The sequence below is a fragment of the Hippocampus bargibanti genome, linkage group LG02 (genome assembly GCF_051943395.1).
Source record: "Hippocampus bargibanti isolate YZ-2025 linkage group LG02, ASM5194339v1, whole genome shotgun sequence".
Classification (NCBI taxonomy): domain Eukaryota; kingdom Metazoa; phylum Chordata; class Actinopteri; order Syngnathiformes; family Syngnathidae; genus Hippocampus; species Hippocampus bargibanti.
Genome location: NC_142735.1, coordinates 4,794,768 through 4,817,842, shown reverse-complemented (window position 1 = coordinate 4,817,842; position 23,075 = coordinate 4,794,768). Strand labels below are relative to the sequence as shown.

General features: G+C 40.1%; 1 protein-coding gene across 1 annotated transcript in view; it reads right to left on the bottom strand.

Moving 5' to 3' along the window:
- Nucleotides 1–23,075, bottom strand: part of atp8a1 (ATPase phospholipid transporting 8A1) — a 131,232-nt gene that overhangs the window by 7,845 nt on the left and 100,312 nt on the right. The window contains exons 29-35 of the mRNA XM_089021591.1: nt 20,328–20,450; nt 15,490–15,568; nt 14,644–14,705; nt 14,480–14,536; nt 11,433–11,540; nt 1,375–1,463; nt 1,083–1,175 (exon numbers count right to left, since the gene is read on the bottom strand). Of these exons, the coding sequence (XP_088877717.1) occupies nt 1,083–1,175; nt 1,375–1,463; nt 11,433–11,540; nt 14,480–14,536; nt 14,644–14,705; nt 15,490–15,568; nt 20,328–20,450 (611 nt within the window). The remainder of the gene's footprint in view (nt 1–1,082; nt 1,176–1,374; nt 1,464–11,432; nt 11,541–14,479; nt 14,537–14,643; nt 14,706–15,489; nt 15,569–20,327; nt 20,451–23,075) is intronic.

Below are 23,075 nucleotides of genomic sequence, written 5' to 3'. Positions count from 1 at the left end.
TCCTAGTGAGGCCATTGATAAAATACTGAAATTAATTTCTATTGTCAACAACTTTATGATATCCAAGTAATATTACAGCAACGGTATTGATAGTTAATTTACGAAATATGACAATTCTAGATTTTTTTTGGCAAGGTCAAGTTCCATGAATAACTGCCAGAAAAAAAAATAAATAAATTGAAAAACAAAATATGTTTCCGAATTAAACAAAATTGCAAAATAGGCACAGTCTTCCGACTGCAACCCCATCAAGGCTAGTTTGGGATGAAGTCAACAAAAAAGTGAAAGCAAAACAACTTGCAACTGCCCCCCCCCCCCCATTTATGAAAACTTGCAAATGATGTTTTATTTTTATTGCCAAAAAATGCTACTGTGTGATAAGTGTCTTGATCCCCAAGGTTTATTATGTAAATTGATTAAGCAGCATTGCCAGCAAAAGGAGCTCCAGATGCAAAAACAAACAAAACCCAGTATCGGTTATTATGATTAAATAATTCAGTTTCAGTGCTACCATTATTCATCCTTGACAGCAAATATTGCAGTCCATTAGTGTGAAACCAGTTTTTAGATTCACAGCATGTCACCTGCCACATTAATGGCGCATACAACAGGGCAACATAAAATATCAGATTTAGCTTAGAAGTATGACATATCAAAAAAATGTCTCCTAACAATTGTATGATGTCTACGCACACACACGCATGCACTGAAATAGTGTAGATTATCATCGGTCAAGGTTTAATTGTCATATCTTTAAAAAGAGGAAGATATTTCTGTGCATGGCACTGCTTGAATCAGTGGTTGCTGCTGATTTGGTTAGCAAGAGGGTTCAATTCGGATCCAAAGTTATTTAAGGAGCTAATGTCACTTGCCACTATTTTTTATGATAACCAAAAAATTCATGTTTACTTGTTTAAAGTTGAAGACGCTGCGTTTGACTATACAGGCCACAATGTCTTTTAGAGGAGGAAAAACAATAGGTTAAAATTAAAAATATGTGCAAATGTGGAGTTTGTTTTTGTTTTGGTTTCTTTGTTTGCTTGTTTTTGCTCAGCAAAAAGATGTAAAGGTGAGTTGTGTACCTTTTCCCGTGCACAACAGCTCCTGGATCTTTGGATAATGCTTCCAGCTCCTGCACCTCATCCACCAGCGTCTTGAAAAACACTTTCTTGACCCTTGAACCAGACAACATTGACACACGTGAAGATCACAATGATGAGAATGTAATTTGGCCCTGATGCTAACCGGGAGGGTGAGAGGGGGTGTTGTAGCAGAATTTTCATGAAAGGCCAAACATGAAAGTGGTGATAGCAGGAGATTCAGGAGGAATTTCTTTAAGTGTAGAGATGAGAGAGCGACAGAGAGGCGACTCACACTTTGTAGGCCACGTCAAAGACCAACGAGGTGATGGGGATGAAAACCAGGCCTGTCCAGAAGATCCCTGAAGAGAACATCATCTCCGACTGACACACACACACACAGGTGAGTGTAAGACAATACAGATCTTAGCAGCCCATCAGATAAATAGAAAAGCTCTTAGAAGGAAGCAACACCTGATAACAGGCAGCCTTCATCATCCTCTTCAGTGGCTCTTAACAAGAAGCATATATGACAAAACAAACAGTCGTGTTGTGGAAACGCTCAGAGGGATTGGAGCCAAGTAAGTGTCCCCAAATCCAGCGTGACTAAATGATAGCATGCTTTTGTCTGGACTCCTAGTAGTCTCCTTTGGGCCTCCCAGGTGGAGTAAATCCCTTGGAGGGATTGAGGTGTCTCTTTCACCTGAATCCGAGAGCCTTTTTAATGACACGCTCCATGAAAGCACATCCAGGAGACTTCCGTCAACGAAATGCGTTCTCTTTTTACAGATGAATACAGTGGTCCCTTCATGAGATTATTGACACTTGATCTTTGTCTATATGAGGTGTATTTTAAAATACAGTCATACCTCGGCTTACGAATGCTTTAGCTAACGAACATTTCGCCATACAAACATTAAATTTGTGAGAATATAATATTAGCATACAAACTCGTTTTCAGGAAACACACGGAGCGCCACAATGGCTGGCGGACTACTTTTCCACACCCAGTTTCTTTGATTGCACTCAGTGCAGACGTGGTTTGTTACGGAGTGGATAATTTTGCTTTTTTGGGACCAAAAAAGGCCCCGCCACAGGCTAGTGTTGAGCCGAAGAGGACACAAAAAATTCCAGTCGAGCAAAAGAAGGATATCATCGTTTCACATCAAACGTTTGTGTGACTTATCGTGCCAGTACCAGTATGCTAAGTCAACCATTGCTATGTGTGGCTAAGGGTGTTTCTGTGTTGTCTAAGCAACCTTCTCAGGCAAAAGAAGAGGTTGAAAAACTTCTGTTGATTTGGATTAACGAAAAGCAGCTAGCATGGGACAGTGTGAGTGAGGGTATTATCACCGAGAAAGCACGGCAACTTCACTCGGATATCAAGAGGCAACTACATTAACGACCATCACAAAGGTCAATAAAACGACTGTATTGTACAGTGCAGTTTTTTTCTTTAATTACAACACAATAGCACATTTATTATACGTAAAATAAGGTATATTCTGTGTCATTTTAAGGATTATTTCGTATAAAATTATGCTTTATGGGGACCTCTGAACAGATTATTCTCATTTTAATGTTTTCCTATGGGAAATAAATGTTTAGAAGATGAACTTTTCGCCTTACACACACTTTCTGGGAACCAATTAAGTTCGCAAGCTGAAGTATCACTGTGTATCATAAAATGCCCCCTTTAAAGTACGACCGACGTCTCCGGACAAGTTTTGTCCATAATTTGTAAAATGGCTTCAAATGACTTCTACTGAGCGTATTTTACAAAGATTCCACCGCATATAGCTATATTTTACGTTTTAAGACTCGCGCTGAATATTCCGGAAGTCTTTTGAGTTGGTGACGAGTCCTCACCCTACGTCACTGAAGGAACGCCCCTGACCGAAAAAAGGACACATTGTAGCAGTCCTTCAATCACGTCAATGCATTTTACTGTACTTTGGTCTGAAAACGTCGTGTAGGACCAAAAAGAGGCAGAAGAGGGCGACAAAGCTCCATGTAAGGAATTAATCAGCCTGTGGAAACGGGCTTTGACATTTCCCACCCCTGATGCCTCAAAATAACACGGAATAAATTATTTAATCGATTGCAAACATGTATACTTTCTGCTTCAGAACTATTTGAATCATATTCAAAATTGGATGAGTACCAAGAACGCATATTCTCCGAATCTGAAGCCATTGTTTTGATTCTCGAGCAAGGCAAGACGTCTTGCCGTGACACCACGAACAAGGGGGCGGGACCTTCTGAAATTGGCCACTTCCGGTTTCAAATTGAAGTACTTTTTAGACACTTTAAGTCATTTTTTTATTGGTGTTTTGCATTTGACTAAAAATATCATACTGCGTGTTTTGGGTATTTTAGAAGCTATAAAACGTTTTTCTGATGTCAGTTAGGAAACAAAAAAGTGACGTCAGTTGTCCTTTAAGTCTTCAATGAAAATGTCATAATGTAAGACCCAGAGTGTAGCAACACTACTTATTGCTTTGTTTGACATTGGAAATACACTTATGAATGACTATTATATCTGGGGAAAGACACTTATGAATGACTATTACTTCTAGGGAATTTTCATTTAAAATCCACACTAAATTAAGGAGATTTTGCAGTTTTGGGGGTGGGGGTTCATTGTAGGAGGGAGCTTTAGGGGGGGTTGATGCATTCGTCTGTCCGAGACCCTGTTTACTCTAGGTAGCTTGCATTGAAATGTTCTGTCATTGCGTGTCAAAGTGCACAAGACTGCACTCCACACATTGGGATGTGCCACTTGTTCAAACTGCTGGAGCCCCCTCAGTTGTGGCCTTCCTGTAACGTGACACACTGGAGGGCGCGCACACACACACACCATCAGTGTCAAACGTATCAAAGCGGTGCGATTGACTCAAATGAGCTAATCGGTCGGCCATTACCTGCAAATTGACTTTGATGCGTGACAAAATACGGCGCCTGTAGGAAGCCCCGAACGACAGGAAATAAAAAAATGACACACACCCCCCCCCATCTCCCCTCTACCCCCAATGGCATAAACAGATGAATGAAGCTTTTCTGTGCGGGTCGGCTACATGACCATATAACAAGGCGAGGGGACCCAAATTAGAGGACAAAATTACAGAGAAACAGGCAGAAAATGTTCCCTGTTTTTCTTGTGACTTGCTTTCATAATTTTCACATTCATCCAGTCTTCGTCGCGGTTTAATGATGCCGTTTAAGCTGTCCAGCGAGCATTTTGGAAAAAATAAACCAGGAGTTGATAAATAAATAATTTGATTAAATCAGGCATTTACAAACTGAGTGGTGGGGCTCAAAATGGGGCATTAGGTCCATTTTTACTCTATTTTTTTAGTCAGTCGAACAATTGTCAGGAGGCCTTTTGAAATGTTTGTTTACTGCTGCACAGCCATTCAAAAAGGCTACACTGATTTTTTTTGGTTTACACGAAGACTGTGGCGTATACACTGTACACATCTTCTTTTATGTTTGTTTTTAATTCATTCACTGCCATTCACAAAAGTATTCGTAAAATTTGACATAGAGCGGCATTGCTGAATTTGTTCGACGTTGTTTTTTCTTGTTTGGGCGCCGATAAAGCGCTGGCCATTGCATTTGGCAATGTTTATCCCTTCCACAAGGGGGAAGCATTTCCCCATTTCTATATTAGCGCTTTGTTCCAGCTTCAGCTGTTGTTAAAGCGTGATATAAACCAATATGTATATATTGCATTGTATTTTGGACAGCCACCCTTATTTCAAGCTCAAGTAACTCCAGACCCACATTATTTAGGAATTGACTTTTGTTTCCTGATGAAAGAAGAGAGCCGAGGGCAGGGGTGTCAAAGTCATTTTTTGCCGCGGGCCACATTGTAGTTATGGTTTCCTCTCGAGGGCCATTATGAATTTGGGGAACCCATTAGAATGTTTAAATCCCTTCAAATATTACATATAGAGCACACAGCAAATTAATGAATAACTCGTTTTCAAATCTGTATTCAAGAATAATGACTTTTATTGTGGTTGACATCCAAAAATATGAAATTTTAGCTCAGATTTTAGCAATCATCATGGAATTTAACAAGTTTTATTTGCTTTCGCGGGCCGAAAAAAAAATGATGTGGTGGGCCAGATTTGGCCCGCGGGCCTTGACTTTGACACCTGTGGCCTAGGGTATCTCACGCTGCATTGAATGTTTATGTAGTACGAAAACTCAATGTATCTGTGGGTCCTGGAACTCGAGTGACAATGACAAAAACCCTGGTACTGGAGTGGACACATTTTTGCACATGTCTGGCTGTGAATTAGTTAAAGAAAATTTTAAACATAATTACTCATGACTAGACTGTTTTTCATCCATTACAGTATATATTTTGAAAAAAGGAGGTGCTTTAAAGAAATTGGCAATTGTATATGTCAATGGGATAATATAAAACAAATGATGTGTTGAAGTCCAACAGAAGACAAGTTTACCTAAATAAACAGCAAAAGAATGCGAACAAAGCAACAACAAACATTTGTCTTGAGCGAGCCTGAATGACGCCTCAAACCAATGGCAGCACTCGGGAGCTAGATAGGGTCGAAAAGAGTCCTGTGGGACAGAGGGTGCTTGTGGGGTCTGCACTTTCAGGACAAACTAATAAACTGACTGACTGGTTTGGATTCAATCATTTGAAATGTTTGCCCAAGCTGTTCGCACAAAGTTGGCATCGCAGTGCTCAAAATGTTTTGTGTCAGATGGAAAAGGAAGATTGATTGAGCCTCGGATATCACACGGATCTCAGGTGGGCCTATTTTAATTTATTTACTGCCAGACGTGCAAAAATGTGTCCATTCCAGTGCCAGGGTTTTTGTCACAGTCACTCGAATTACAAGACCCACAGAATATCGATTTTAGGACGACATAAACATTCAATACAGCGTTAGAAAGCTTGGACTCTCTTCTTTCATCATACAAAAAAGAGTTAATTCCTAAATTATATGGGTCTGGAGTTATATGGGCTTGAAATGAGGGCACCTGTCCAAAATGCGCTGCAATACATACATATTGGTTTATATAGCGCTTTAACAACAGCTGAAACTGGAACAAAGTGCTAACCTTGTGTAAAAGAAAAAAAAACATTGCCAGAGGCCATGCTTTATCGGCACCCAAGCATGAAAATACAAAACCAGAAAAAAAATTGGGAAGGGCGCTCGACGTCATATTTTCAATTCCCGAATATATTTGTGAATGGCAGTGAATAAGTTAACAACGGCATCCAGATGAGGCAAGAATAAGTGTCCTTTAATTTGTATTTTTTTTAAATTTTCTTTCTCAGTATGCCGGTCTATCAAATGTTGCTTCATGTGAAGCAAAATAGCTGAAGCCCAAAGTCACGGCTTCAAGCAGAGATGAACAGCTTCTGCGCCATTAACTTCAATGCCTGCGATGATGAACAGACAGCAAATAACAGTGACGTGGAAAAAAAAAAAGAATGAAAACAAAGTTCCTACTCCCTTTTCAACACGGCACTGACAGCCCCGTTGACACGGGGCAGCCCCTAAAACAACAGCAGCACAGACAAATCTGCCAATAATGCCACAAAAGAACTCCAGCAGGGAAAGCAAACAAGGGCCCTTCTTGCTCAACTCATCCACCCTCTCTGCATGCATTCACCAACAAAGACACACACACACAAACACAAAAAAACTTTCAACACTCGAAACTCAGCAGTGGGATTTGCAGTTTTTGAATAAGACCAAGATAGGTTTTGACACTCAAACTGTACAATGCAGTCTGTTATTCATTGTGCAATCAAGAGTCTAAAAAGAGCCTGACGATGCAAACGCCACAGAAGCAGAAGGGTGGAAAAACATCACACAGACATGAGTTAGAAAGAACAGTACATACATCAGGGAATGTGACAAGGCGATTTCTTTTCAGTTGATAACGGGGAAAAATAGGTGAGAGGATCAAAACATTAGAAACGGCGCTTGATAAGATGCAGTCCGACATACACCATAAAGATGCAATCCTGGTCCATTCTTACATGCTGAAAAGCATCCATAAATATATGATTCTATGCCAAAATTTGGATTTAGATTATGCTACCCACTTTTTTGTCCTGCAACATGTCTCAACTGCGTCATATCATTCACACTTCCGAATGAAGAAAATCCCGGCTACTATTCCACCTGAGCATGATTCATTAAATTCCCACTCTTCCCACTTCGTCTGTGTAGGTTCATTCCTACAGCAGTGGTCCAAAAGGTTTTCTTCAGCCGTCATCTGCCCTTCTTTGAAGGTGTCGGACGTTTCGCCCCCCATCCGAAGAGCAAGTTAAAAACTAAAGTTGTGCTGGTGACTCAGGACCTATATGTATCCCTAACGGACAGAGGTGGCGGTGCCAGACCTCAGCTCTGATAACTTTAGTTTACCAGCACAACTTTAATTGCGACACGACTGTCATGAAATCAATCCTGTCTTCTTCTATCCCGGTTTGGTTCGGGGCCGCCACAAAAACTGACAAAATCCGACTTCAACAGACACTTAGGACGGCGGAAAAAATCATTGGCACCGCCCTACCCACTCTCGAGGACTTGTACCTTGCAAGAATCAAAACAAGGGTGCGGAAAATCCTACTGGACCCTCTGCGCCCTGCCCACCACCTTTTCCAGATACTTCCTTCAGGCAGGCGCTACCGATTCATGCGCACCACTGTATACTGCCTCCATTTTTATTCTAATGATACTTGTGCAGCGTGTTCTACTGGAGACACATTTCTTGTGTATACTACATGGCAATAAAGATGATTTTGATTAATTCGCTGACGAAGCTCTTCGGAAGAGGAGCGAAACGTCCGACACCTTCAAAGAAGTACGGATGATGGCTGAAGAAACCTTTTCATCACTATTCTCCACATTTTCCAATAGAATTTCCAAAATAAGAGATAGAGGACAGATTTATTGCATCTCATCAAGCCACACTTAAAATCACCTTTCAACTCATTTTTTCAACTACTTTTTTATATTCGCAAAGGTTTTATTGAAAGGACAACCGACACCATATATTTGTTTCCTAACTGACACCAGAAAAACGTTTAATAGCATCTAAAATACCCAAAACACGCAGGCTGATATTTTTAGTCAAATGCAAAACACCAATAAAAATGACTTAAAAGTGTCCCAAGACTGCCACAAAATGAGCTCGGAATTGGGCAGATTCAGAAGCTCCCGCCCCTTTGTTCGTGATGTCACGCCAAGACGTCTTGCCTTGCTCTAGAATCAAAACAATGGCTTCAGACTCGGAGAAGATGCTTTCTTGTTACTCATCCAGTTATGAATATGATTCAAATAGTTCTGAAGAAGAAAGCATAAATGTTTGCAATCGATTAAAGAAGTCTTTACGGGTCATTTTGAAGCATCAGGACTTATATGTAGCGTCCCAGAAAATGCACAAGATGGCGCCCAAGCTCCGTTGGAAATGGGCTGATTCGTCTGCTAGGAATTTGTGTCAACTAGGACCAAATAGCAGTCTTGATGCAACACACAACGATTCACCATCGTGTTATTTATGTGTTTTCCTTCTAATTTCGCCATCAACACGAAATTTTCAGACCAAGCAAAGTACCCAAAATGCATTGCGTGTCGCTTTCTCAGTCAGGGGCGTACCTGAAGTGATGTCACGCCAGGAATCGTCACCAACTCAAAAACAAGACTTCCTGAATATTCAGCGCAAGTCTTAAAACGTAAAATATAGCTATATGCGGTGGAATCTTTGTAAAATACGCTCCGTAGAAGTAATCTGAAGTGATTTTACAAATTGTGCACACAACTTGTCCTATAAATCTCCAAATTAAGACACATTTCACAGAAATACCCCCAAGTCCCATTTCTTGATTGCTTCAAACGATTCCAATGTATTTCATTTCACATGTCAACAATTCAATTCACTTTTCACCATTTCCGTTTGGCGTCAATCACTCAGCATTCCCTTATAGTTTCTACAAAAATCATATTGTCTCAGCTATCATTTGATATCCACGTCCGGCATTATGGGTATGCGTGTGTATGAAGTATCTGCCGTGTGTGCGATTTTGATCAATGGATTCTGCACCTGTCCTGTCAAGAGCAAAAATATTTTGCCTGACTTTGCCTGAATGTGTAACCATGACACCACATGGAGGATGAAAAAGAGGTCAAGAGAGTTCTGGCGCTCTGGGCTGTTTTTGTCAAAGGGCGGAGGGTCGACAAAGAAGGAAAAACATGCTGACCCAACAAGTAGTTGAAGATGAGAGGTAGAGACAAGGGCAGAAGATATGTACGTAGATTGAAGCTGACGTTAAGGGCGGGGAATCCTTTGTTGTGGGGTGAAGATCCTAGGACATCCTAAGCAAGATATTCGTCTGTGATGCAGTCTCGAGTTTCATACAAAGAAAGAAAGGGGTGGTGGGTCATCTGTTGTGTAAGGTTACGACCTTGTCTCAGGACTACATTCGTACGTTCAGTGGAGTGCTGCAGTGGGCCCATGAAAGCACAGTGCAAGGAATATGACTGCATACAGTCAACACGAACAGAGCTGGGTGTGTAGTATGTGCATGTGCAGGTTTTGGGTCACATGAGGCCCAAAGTCTCCTCTCATCGGACACTTACAGGAAAAAACAGTTAGATGATAATCATGGTTTGACTCCAAAACTAAACAACACAGAAGCAGCTACGAAAGAACATAACATAAAGGTGGATTAATGACATACCCAGAATAGAACTACATAAAGACGACCACGTGTCAGTGGCGGGCCGTGGATTTCATGGCTAGGCCTTCAGTAGTGCTACATCTGAATCAATCCAGACTGAAAAGTGTGGTGTGATTTTAGACAAGTCCACAAGAGGGTACCATTAGCCAGGAAATAACCGACCGACCTTTCTTAATGATGTCCATTTTTTCTTGAAAAGTCCGTCTTGAAAATGGCTTTAACAGTAAATCCACAACTAAATCAATTTACTACCAATAGTGTGCTATCTCTAGCCAGTATGCTCTTGTCACTTAGTGGCTTGTAATCAGAACAGTTTTCACACACTAGGATTGCTTGACCAATCACATTTTAGCCATCATTTGTTTACAAGGTCAGAAATCTGAGTCAATCCTAGTGTGTGAAAACTGTTCTGATTGCAAACTGCAAACTAGGTTTGTCTAGTCACTAGACAAACCTAGTTTGCAAAAACTCTGACGTCGACCAGCGCCTTCAATAAGGCCTTGGCATCCTTTTTGGGTTGCCAACTCGAAATCTGATTGGTTAAAACAACAGTTTGATCAACACATTTGATGCGACAGGGCCTACAGAACTGATTGTGAAGGCGTCCAGGTAGATTTCTGACCTTGTGACCAAATGATGGCTAAAATGTGATTGGTCAAATGCTTAAATACGAAAACACACATTTGGAAGCAGCACAACAGAGGAAAAGTCATGAAAGGAAACTGAAAGACAATTTGGAATTATTTAATAAGAATTCATGGACAAAATATAATCCACATCAGTCCATGTATGATTCAGATATTTTTAGGCCAGCATAGAAGGCGTTGCAGGCCTTGACAGTCAGCCACTGCCGAGTATCGTATGGAGATGGCATGATCGAGAATCATCCATAATATATACTTGACACCCAGTCTACCACAGTTCCTGCCTTAAATTTCCAAAGGTCAATTTGATTTTGCTTTGAAATTAAGTGCAAAATAGTAGTAACATGGTTGGATTTAAAATAAAAATGAGGCTCCATTTCACTTAAACTGCTGAATGTCACTGCAGTTGATTGAAAAAAATGAGGTATGTCTTTCCAAATATATGCTTTTTACTATTCTTGGCGTGCGCCGTACATAAACATGCAAGGAAAAAAAATATGGCATTCAGTGAACATACCGCATGTCACAAACAGCGCACGGAATGAAATCTGCGTATGTAAAGCAACTTCCTGCCAGGATTTTGCTACTTTACTTGATGGTGATGAGAAGTAAGAATGTAATGGGAAACATCACGTGTTGATGTGGCCCAACGACACAAAACGTAGCGGTCATAAAAGCAAACAGTTTCAAGGTCGTCTGCTTCTTGCGACCCAAGCGCCACTCGCCTCAATTGGATTTGTTTTGCTGGCAGAATGCCTCCCTGTCTCAATGTCACCTGCGGATACTCAGCGCAGAGGGAGGCCGTCGTAACGCAAACAGACTCCTAATTGGCCCAATTAAGTCATTATGCAACACAAGCCGGAGTTCTGACAGGCTCCGAGCCTCTGGTTCTCCTTACAAAGGTGCGCTCGCTAGGCTATGCCGAATACAGTCACTTGTGAGGTAACGCAGGTGTGTGAGTATGTATATGCTTACCTCGCCCGACATGTCGGGGGCAAGAGGGATGAGGGGCCATAGGGATGAGTAGATGATGAAAAACACCACCCACAGGCAAATGCTGCCCCAGATGGCGATGTGACTAAACTGCAAAAAAAACAAAAGCACAGTGTCAGTGAGCCATGCTAACGTTTGGCACGTGGTCGTAGATTTATTTGGAAAACTTCTCATATTAGTTATGAATGATGAGAGTAAAAACAATCACATTTATTGAGTTTCAGCACATAAGGGGGAAAAAAGAAAACAGATGGAATTCAGTTACAGTAAAGTCTCGTTATATCGATATCGGTTATAACGATAGTACCGCTTATTGCGATATTATTTTCATTTCCCTTGCACATTTCTAGTCTTTTTATGTATAATTAGTACCGTTTAGTACGATACCCGGTTGTTACGATAATCCGGTTATTACGGTGCTCCTTTTCATCCCCCGCCGGCCATTTTTGTTGTTTACATCGATATATCCGTCGCGCCATTGGTCAACTTGGTCACGTGTCTTGTTACGTGAGCAGCTCTCCCGAGCAGACGCCATTTTCAGACGGCAGCTCGTGTGTATCAGACGGCTGCTCGTGTGTCTTCAACAATGGACTGTTTTGGATGCCATCAGAGCAATTTCCAAAGCGTGGAGCACGGTGTCCGAAAACACCATCAAGAACTGCTTCCGTCACTGCAAATTTGAAAATCCAGGGTGCAGTGAGGAAACATCTGCAGCTAACGAAGAGGATGACGACAACATTCCTCTTGCAGTGTTGGCTGAAAAGCTAAAAGTCGCCGACATTGCATCGTATGTCGCAGTCGACAAAGACATTGCGACATTCCCAAGCTCATCAGATGCGGATATCGCAGCGGAGGTCAAAGCCAAGTATGCCACAGTAGATTCCCGTGATGATGATGATGCTGATGACGATGAAGAAGAAGCGACTGAATGCACACCTTTTGCAACTTCGACAAAAGCGTTGCAAGGGGTTGCGGACACGCGATCTTTCTTTGAATCCGTAGAAAATGCATCCGGTTTTTTAGAAACGTTAAACAAGATGGAAGTGTTCATATTAAAATATAAAAATGGGAAGCAGAAGAAGATTGATGACTTTTTTAAATAGCTTACATACATACTAATTGCAGTGTTATGTACATGTACTGTTACATGAATGCAAGCGTTTTTTGCAACAATGTTTGTCGTTTTGTCTGCTGAAGCGTCATGATTTTGAAAATGACTGTACATTCCATACTGTGCATTAAAGGGCAACCAACATCACTTTTTGTGTTTCTTGAGTCAGTCAAAAAGCTGTTGTAACGTCACAGCTGCGCGCCGGGATTCTATTCAGCCACTCTCGAACGTCACGTAAGTTATGTAAACGTTGCAGTTTTGGTTTTTCATCCATGTACAGTATTTAATTGTGTTGCATCCAGATATCTTTATTGTTTGCAACAATCACTGTTTTTCATATGATTGTACATGCTGGCGTTCGTGGCTTCGCGTGAATAGAACTTGACGATTTAGCATTGGTTGGTTGCATTTTTGAAAGGAAATAGTCATTAAAAAGTGTAAAGACGTTTTTATTTTATGCACAACTTTATTTTTCACTTCACTACTGTACAAAAAACATGTTAGATACGCAATCCATGAACCCAATGATGAAATTACATGCCATAACAAAGATGCCGCATTTACGCACCCCCCCACCGGATCGGATATATCGATAGTCCCGGTTATATCGATATTTTTTCGGATTCCCTTGCGTATCGATATAACGAGACTTTACTGTATATATTTATAATGGAGAATACTGTGTTGTGATGCGAATAAAATTTCAGCAAGGTATCGTATGAGTCAGATGTAATAGATTTGAGGGAAAAAAAGCTATAAATATATTTGTGAAAACACACCCTATAAAAAAATAATTTTACTTGAAAAGATCATCATTTTATGAGCATAACGTTGCAGTACGCTCAGTAGAATTTTGAATTTAACAACCTTGGGAAGTATACTTTTCACAGTGGACCGTCAATGCCTGTAAAGCCAAGGTCTCAAATCGCGGCCCGCGGGCCAACTGCGGCCCTCGAAAGAATATTTTGCGGCCCGCCTTGATATTGAAATCCTGATGCGGCCCAGCCTCATCCAAACTCTGCCTCCAGCGCTCCCCGGGTAAATTGAGTTTGAGACCCCTGCTGTAAAGCCTTCTCTGCTGGCGTAAAACTATCTGAATCACAGACTGATGTTAATTATATTTTGTCAATGAATTCGTATTAAACAATTCCAAATTGTCTTTCAGCTTTCTTTAATTGCTTTTGCCCTGTTGAGCTGCTTCCAGATGTATATATTTGTATTTAAGCATTTAACGAATCACATTTCAGCCATCATTTGTAAATAGGGTCAGAAATCTACGTGGACGCCTTCACAATCAGTTTTGCGGGCCCTGTCGCATCAAAAGTGTCGATCAAACTGTTGCTCTAACCAATCAGAGTTCGAGTTGGCAAACCAAAAGGGGTACCAACGCCTTCTTGAAGGCGCTGGTCGACATCAGAGTTTTCTCAAACTATGATTAGCTAGTCACTAGTCAATCATGGTGTGCGAACTATGATTGGCTAGTGACTAGGCAATCATAGTTTGTGAAAACTGCTCTGAACACAAGCTGCTCGTGACAAGAGCATACTGGCCAGAGATAGCACACTGTATCGGTAGCGAGCTGCATAAGCAAATATATTGTGTTGATTTAATAGCGGTTATGTCCACCCACGATGGCTGAAGGAGGAGACAAAATTGATTTGGTTGGAGATTTACTGTTAAAGACGGACTTTTCAAGAAAAAAAATCATTAACAGTCAGAGTCAGAGTTAGTTCCTGGTACTTTTTTCAGTCTGTGGATTCAGACTTAGCACTACTGAAGGCCGAACGATGAAATACACGGCTCGCCACTGACTTTTCATTAGTAAAAAAGGAGAAAAAAAATCCTGAAGAAGGCACAGTAATCCTTTACATATAAAGCTGATATTCTATACCCCAAAACTGAGAATACTTATACCTACCAGAGTCCAGGAAGAGGTTTCCAGGCCAGCTTTAAGGCAAACTGTGATGACAACAAACTGCAAGGACACAAATAACAACAAGATGAATACACACGGATGCTTTTGGACAAAAAAAATGTCCTTGGAAATATTTGTGTATGTGTGTGTGAAGCACAGTTACTTACTGTGTAAACCATGTTTCCTAAAAGGAGATAGTCAGGTGTTCTTCCATTGCCAAACACTGTATCTGTGTGGGGATTCAAAGTTTCAGAAGCTACACTATGAACATAGTGAATTATGTCTGTTATTGATGCGCAATAACATTATGGTTACGACGCTGACAGTAAACGGTCACTTGGCATTTAGGAGTGGCTATGCGACTCACCGGCGAGTCTTTGTGTGAGTGTCAGCAGCTCTTACATTTATGTGTTTAAAAAAAACAGCTGAAAAAATCATGAGTCAACGGCACGGCAATACATTACAGACAAACCATTATTGACAGTGACATTCACATCAACAGACATTTGAGTCTTTGTGCAAGTTCCTGGGATGTGGGAAAACTACAACTAAAACAACTGATCGGGACATAGCGGGGGAGTTGAAAGGAAACAGCTCACTGCCAAGCTTCTCTGATCAATTTACATATGAGATAATTGTGCATTGTTATATTAGCTACATGCTATTCAGGCTAACATCTGCCATTTTTTTCCCGGGAAGACGGACAAGACTTGCTGACGTCTGATTTTTGAGGCTTTGAGTTTGAACACCATACTGTACCACTTTGGGGGCTCTCTGCTTTAGAGGTTCCACTGTATTTGACTGTAAAACAATCCTTTAAGCCTCATTTACATGAATTGGAATGAAGAAGTGGGGCTAACACGACATCGAGTGCATGTACCGTTGTTACTTAGAGGACAGGAGACACATGTTAGCAATTGACCACTGGATGCCTGCAGAAAGCGCTAATTAAGACAAAGTATGCGACGCTGACTGCGCTCCCTCCTCATCGTGAATCTCCGGGAGCTGCTCACCGTGCTGGAAAGCTTTCAGAGGGAACCAGAAGAGGATGACGGAATGGAAGAGGCCGTTCAGACAATGAGCCCAGAAGACCTGCAAAGAAAAAAAAAAGAAGTGAGGGGGTTGGAGATGGCCAAAATTCCGACAAGAGAGAAAAGAGAGAAGGTTGGATACAAAAGAGTGTGGGGAGCTCCTGCCTACCAAGTAACCTCTGACCTGGGGCCTTTGTGCTAGCCCAGCGCTAGGCTAAGTGGCGGTTTTGTCGGGGCCCCCCACTTTCAATGGCCACCCCGCTGACAGACACGTTGTATATCCTCTGTGGGTGAGACTGCTTGGAGGGAGTGGCAGTGAGGCGAAAGTAGATGAAAATGTATTTTGGAAAGAAAAAGTGGCCTGGAAAGTAACATCTCGCTTATGGACATCCAAATGTCCAATTTTGCTATGAACACTGGCTAACTGAGCGATTGTTAGAACAGGTTACTCATGTGGTCTTTGAGCGCAACTCAATCTCCTCGGGGATCATTTTGATGGCCCTGATCGATTGATTGGAAAAGTTCTTATTTCTGGGATCTCCTCCAGCAGGCCCGTGGCCCTCGTGAGGATAAGTGGTTTGGATAATATATGAATTTGGACGGATGGAAACAATACCAAATTTGTACTACCATAATAATTGCTTATATTAAATTCATGCCTATTTAAATAATTGATTTTCAAATGCATTGTGATTGGCTGGCAACCAGTTCAGTGTATCCCTTGCCTACTTCCCAGTGACTGCTGGGAGAGGCTCCAGAAACCCTCGCAATCCAAGTGAGGATGAAGCGGTTAGGCAAATGAATGAATGATGTTTAAATGCACTTACTTTTTAAAATGTGTTTTATGTTGAAAATCTATATTTTTGTATTCTTAGTGTTGCAAATTATACAATCATTAGAATGTAAAGTATATTTTAGATACAAAAATGATTTGATTATTTAATACATTATATGGGTCATCAGAAAAATTTCAGATATTTGTATTACATAACATGTTTTTGATGCAGATTAAAAAAAAATGGTCATCGAGTATTTGAGATACCGTATTATCATACTGTTTTTTTGTTTTTAAATGTGACCTTGGTCAATACGGACTTTACATGGCGATGATGTTTCAATAAATAAATACATAAATAACATGGCGCTCAATCAAACTCGTACTTCATAATTTGTACTCGAAGAAAAAACAGGTAGATCGAATCATTGCATAAAACAATTCATCTTGAAAAATTTACTGCAATCTGTATTTGAAACATTTTTTCAATTTTGTTGACCAGTGTAATTCATTTATTTTGAAATCAATCTATTATCATAACATTACTGCATTAAATTGATTGCTTTTTATTATCCTATATATTCCTCTAAATGTCCTGTTTTTTTTTTACTTCTAAAAATAATGGATGTTTTTTTGGTGTATTATGTGTCTTTTCATTAGATATTTCGATTCACAATAAGAATATTATATATATTTACATGAGAAAATAATTTGACACGATGACTACATTTGGTTAAACATCCTTGCATCTAGTGTTCTAGGTCCATGTTGTGACTGAAAATGATTCTTCACTGAAATCTAGTGTAGGCTTTCCTCTTCAGAACTATTTGAATCATATTCATAACTGAATGTGTAACAAGAAAGCATATTCTCCGAATCTGAACAATGGCTTCAGATTCTCCAGTAATGCAAGACTTCTTGCCGTGACGTCACGAACTGGGGGCGGGACTTTCTGAAAATGCCCAATTCGCAGCTCAATTTTTTGCAGATTTGCTACAATGTATCCTTTTTATGGTCAGGGGAGCTCCTTTAGTGACGTCACGTACGGACTCGTCACCAACTCAAAAACAAGACTTCCTGAATATTCAGCGCGAGTCTTAAAACATAAAATATAGCTATATGCGGTGGAATCTTATTAAAATACGCTCAGTAGAAGTCATTTGAAGCCATTTTACAAATTATGGACACAACTTGTCCGCAGACGTCGGTTTGTCCTTTAGGACTCAGCACTTTTGTATGCCATCTTAGTGACAACTTTAAGCCTTAAGAAAGCATAGTGGAGTGTGTGTGTACACACACACAGGCTATCACACATATTCTCAGTTGTCAAGGTACTGGAAATTATTAAAGCCCGTTGGTATTGCAGATGTAAGGTGAGTCTTACAAAACAAACTTGGTCCAAATATTCATTCTACACAGCACGTGCCAAGTAAAACACTAATGAGCAAAGCAGTGTGAAATGACCACAAAATATATTCTGCCAACATAAAAAGTGCCCCACTTTGGATGTCTTTCTTGGTACTAAGAATTTAACACTAAGACTTCCAAAATAAATTGTCTGGGTTCTTTTCATTGAGTGGATTTAAAACACACTTTTGGACTGAATCAGCACATCTGTCCGTAAAGCTTTATGTAAAAACAAGCAGTAAGCTTTGAAAACTGGCCTGTTTGGGAGGGATTTTCATTGGTATGAATGACACTTCTTGAAATGGAACTGGGCTGAATTGGGGCTGTCGGCCATTGCTTCTACACATTGGCCTCAGTGGCCCGACCTTCTCACCTTTCTAATCCTAATTTACCAAAGTCCAATTGCGCAGCCCCCTATACCAACCCCCTAAACACACTCCTCCAATTTCCCACCCCTCCATGGATGACCTCACCCTCTCGCTGTGTCCACAAAAGCCATGACGCTAAAAAGAATCACCATGTCCCGTGCCTCCTTCTCGCTGGTCAGATGCTGCTCAAATTATCATTCATTTTACAAGGACATTTATGCCAATTACTGCTTGGCCTTCACAATCCTGCTCGCAAACCAGTGGAAGTGCACATAAAGATGCTACACAAATGAGGATGAATGCTAATGAAATCAATAAATGTTCCTAATTGTTTGTCACAATGGGATCTGTGTTTTTACTTGGGGTTCTTTTGTTTGCACACACACACGCACACACACACACACACACACACAATTATTGAGTCCGGTAATGAATATTAACCTAAATATTGAGCGCACGTTTGTGGATTTCTTCAAAGGAGGGGGGAAAGTGGGTAAACAAGAGAGGTTTATGTGGGTGACCTAATTGTAAGGAATATGTTGTTCAAAGATGGTCATTTCCTCTACTCGAATCAACAGAAAACGCCTTTACTCGCAATTTAAAAAGATTATGTTTAGTTTTTAACACGAGGAAAAAAATGGACAGGACAAAATGCACATGAGTAAAAGTGCATAAGTTGATGTCAACAACCTGCAGAGATGACCACTGATTCAATTTCATCTAAGGTCATGGAGAAAATGTGAGGATGTGTGTGGAGAGTTCTGAAAGTCAGGATTTGAACATTGGCCTCAGTTAGGGAATTATTCGAGCTATCTAAAAAAATCTGTTTGAAAAGTCCAATTGAAAACTATTGACATTATTAGAGCTAAAAAAAGCATTAATAAAGTAATTGCCATTGGTACATATGAGATTACTATTAATGATTGATTTATTTGCTCTACTAAAATATATGGGTAATACGGCAGATACATTGTAGCCTCATGCAGCAGTAGCAATATGTCTCAAATTCTGGTCCTCAAGGGCCATTTCCCTATGTTTTCCAGCACTTCTTGCTGCAACAAACTTGCTACAAATGATCAGTTCATCGAGCAAGCTTTGTGAGAGTCTGATCATGATTGTTATCATTTGAATTTACTGTGTTTTAACAGGGGGATGAGAAGGGTGGAAAACGTGCAAGAAAGTAGGCCAGGTGAGCGATCCCGATATTGACATGTGCTCAGTCAAGATAACGGTGAATAACAGGTAGGTAGTATAACAAGGAAAATGCTCTTTAACTCATTCACTGCCATTCACAAATTTATTCGGGACTTGAAAATAAGACGCAGAGTGCTATTCCGGAATTTGTTTGGGTTTTCTTTTTTCTTCTTTGGGAGCCGATAAAGTGCTGGCCATGGCTTCTGGCAATGTTTTTCCCTCCCACAAGGGCAGCATTTCCCTTTTTTCCATGTTAGCAGTTTGCTACAGCTTCTGCTGTTGTTAAAGCGCTATCTAAACCAATATGTATATACGTATTGCATTGTATTTTGGACAGCCGTCCTCATTTCAATCTCATATAACTCCTGATACATATAATTTAGGAATTAACTCTTTTTTATCTGATGAAAGAAGAGTCTAAGGTTTTTTACACTGCGTTGACTGTTTATGTAGTCCTAAAACTCAATATTGTGTGGGTCCTGGAATTCGAATGACAATGACAAAAACCATGGCACTGGAGTGGACACATTTTTGCACATCGTCTGGCTTTTTGCACATCGTCTGGCAGTGAATGAGTTAAAAATCAAATCAAGCTCACGTGTGAAGGTTATAGTGCATGTTCTGCTTTATATTCATTGCAAATTACCCCATTGTGGGACTATTAAAGGCTTTCTTATCATCTTTCTTATTTTATATCTCAGAAACTGATTCTACAGCAGTCATCCTGATGAACAACACTGTGTGATATCTTTTCTAGCTCCCTGGTTATTTCCGCACCACCAGCCCAAACACCCGTCTGACCTTGCCTGCCAGTGACCCCCACAGCTAATCGCCCTTTGTTCCAACTTAACGCTGCACTAACCAGGTCACCACACACGTGAGGAGCGTACAGGAGCCCCTTGTGCTCAAAAGAGGAGACATCTTCATTGTTGTCTTAGCAAGAGGACCCTACCCTGTACCAACCGCTGCTAAAATTTACCCTGTGTGGCTAACAAGACACTAACTCAGGTCTTACCTCCAACTTGGGCAACAAACAAAAGTATTACTCTATGAAAAAGTGCTGCCAAACAATTTACCTTGGTGTTGAATCCCATTGCATTCTGTGAGGTTTTATAGAGCTCTGGGTACTTCAGCATGTTTTCCTTCCGACACGAGCGCTCGAATATTCCCAGAGTGAGCGGAGGCAGGGCAGTGAAGATCTGGACAACAAATTAAAACACGTGGACAGAAGAAAAATGAAATATCAGGGAAGAAACAAACCCAGAACTGAAAGAAAATGTCTATAATTGTGTTCAGTATACTGTATTTTATAGGCCATAAGGACCGCCCTTAGAATGATTTAATTTCTCAATTAATTCATGCCTTCAAATGGATGTCGGCTTTTCAGTTCTTTTGTCTTTCAATCAAATTTGATCCTATGATGTTCACAGTGTCATTTTTAATCCGCAACTATTCACAATACAATACAATACATAATGATTTATAGGACTATGAACTACTACAACATCCTGCTACCGTATTGAAATATGGTCTGGTGATCGTTGTGGATACTGTATATCTTAAACCGTTCTCAGAAACAGCGATTAAAAAGCAGTGGTTCACAATAAAGAAAGACGTTCTGTAAAGAAATAACACATTTTCTAAAAAAGTGTGGTTTTTTTAGACTTGTTACTTCCCTCTCTTGTTGCTTTTTCTTTTATTGACGAGCTTCAAAAAGCTATAAAAACGATTTACCCATACAGTAAAGTCTCGTTATATCGATATCGGTTATATCGATAGTACTGCTTATTATGATACTATTTATATGAACTCAAGGAGAAAATTACATGCCCGCAGGATCGGATATATCGATAGTACGGTTATATCGATATTTTTTCAGACTCCCGAGAATATCGATATAACGAGACTTTACTGTAGTAATAATGTCACAGTGGACCAATGAAACTGTCTGAGTATATACTGAATATTCAGCAGCCACTTGCAGTTGGAATGTGTACGCATAAGGGCAGAGCGGGGTAGCCGAAGAGAGGAATAAGAACGGCTGTATGCATCGCTGTATATTGCTGTTTAAGTAGCAATTGAGAGCAGAAAGAAGCATTTCGAGCTGGCACAAACAATAATAATAATAATAATAATAATGATAATAATAATAATGATAATAATAATGATAATAATAATAATAATAGAGAGCAGAAGACAGCGAGTTATTCCGGTAGCGTCCTAAAACTGTTCTGAGTTTGGGAAAAATATGTTTCTGCCGGATGTTTTAGCTAAAGGATGATAAAAATCGTTTTGACCTCTTTCTTTGGAAATATCCCACATTGTATGGTATTGTGAGGGCCAATTGGCTATCGAACGGATGTATTTAGTGGTTGGAGCTTTAAATTAGTTTTCGTGTTCTGGGAATGAGAGTAGATGAGCACTTGAAGTGTTTAAATATTTCATGTCAGATTTATTCAAAATCAAAAAATAATTATGGGGAAAGGATTGTAAGGGTGGAATTATAGTTTTTAAATAAACTGCTGAATATGAATTCTATTTCACGAAAGATGTATGGTTTTTGAACTAAAGTTTTTGAACTTTTATACACTGACCGATGACATGTTAATCAACCCAACAATTTTTGCTCAGTTCTTTACCACTTTAAAATAACAACACATAACCTAAAATTTGGATCTAAATGTGGACGTAAAAATAAATCCATTTTAATTTGTTGCCAGAAAGCTTGATTAAAAAAGGATCTTTCATTCAGTGGTGGCAAACAGTGTTTTAATCATTTCTACCTTATTTTAGGTCTTTGCATAATTTTACGGGTATTTAAAGGACAACCAACACCATTTTTTTTGTTTCCTGACATCAGAAAAACGTTTTATAGCATCTAAAATACCCAAAACACGCTGATATGCAAAACACCAATAAAAATGACTTAAAGTGTCCCAAAACTGCCACAAAATGAGCTTGAAAACTGCAGAGATTCAGAAAATCCCGCCCCCTTGTTCGTGATGTCACTATTGGTCACCAACTGCCTTGCTCCGGAATCAAAACAATGGCTTTAGAGAGTTCAGATTCATAGAAGATGCTTTCTTGTTACTCATCCAGTTATGAATATGATTCATATAGTTCTGAAGAGGAAAGCATAAATGTTTGCAATCGATTAAAGAAGTCTTTCCGTATCAATTCGAGCCGTCTGGACTCCAATGTAGCGCCCAGAAAAAGCACAAGATGGCGCACAAGCTCTGTTGGAAATGGGCTGATATGTTGGCTGGGAATTTGTGTAAACTTACACCTTTATGCGTGTTACCGCAATTGGCTGCAACACACGATTCACCATCGTGTTATTTATGTCGTTTTCCTTGTAATTTTGCCATCAACACAGATCAACACGATGTTTTCAGACCAAACAAAGTACCCAAAATGCATTGTGTGTCGCTTTCTCGGTCACGGGCGTTCCCTCCGTGACGTCACTTAGCGGATCGTCATCAACATGAAAACAAGACTTCCTGAATATTCAGCGAGAGTCTTAAAACGTAAAATAAAGCTCTATGAAGTGGAATCTTTGTAAAATGCGCTCAGTATAAGTCATTTCAAGTGATTTTACAAATTATGGACACAACTTGACGGAGGTGTCGGTTGTCCTTTAAGGCAGGATTTAAGGTTGGGCAAGCTTTCATCAGACAATGATTCCATCCAAACCTTCCTCTTTGCCCCTTAGTGCAGTTTCATAGCAAATACCGGTCGGTACCTGTTGCGATTTCTTCATTCTTTCCTGGCCCACTCTCTTTGTTTTGAACCACTAAAGATAAGTGAGATGACTGAAAACCTCT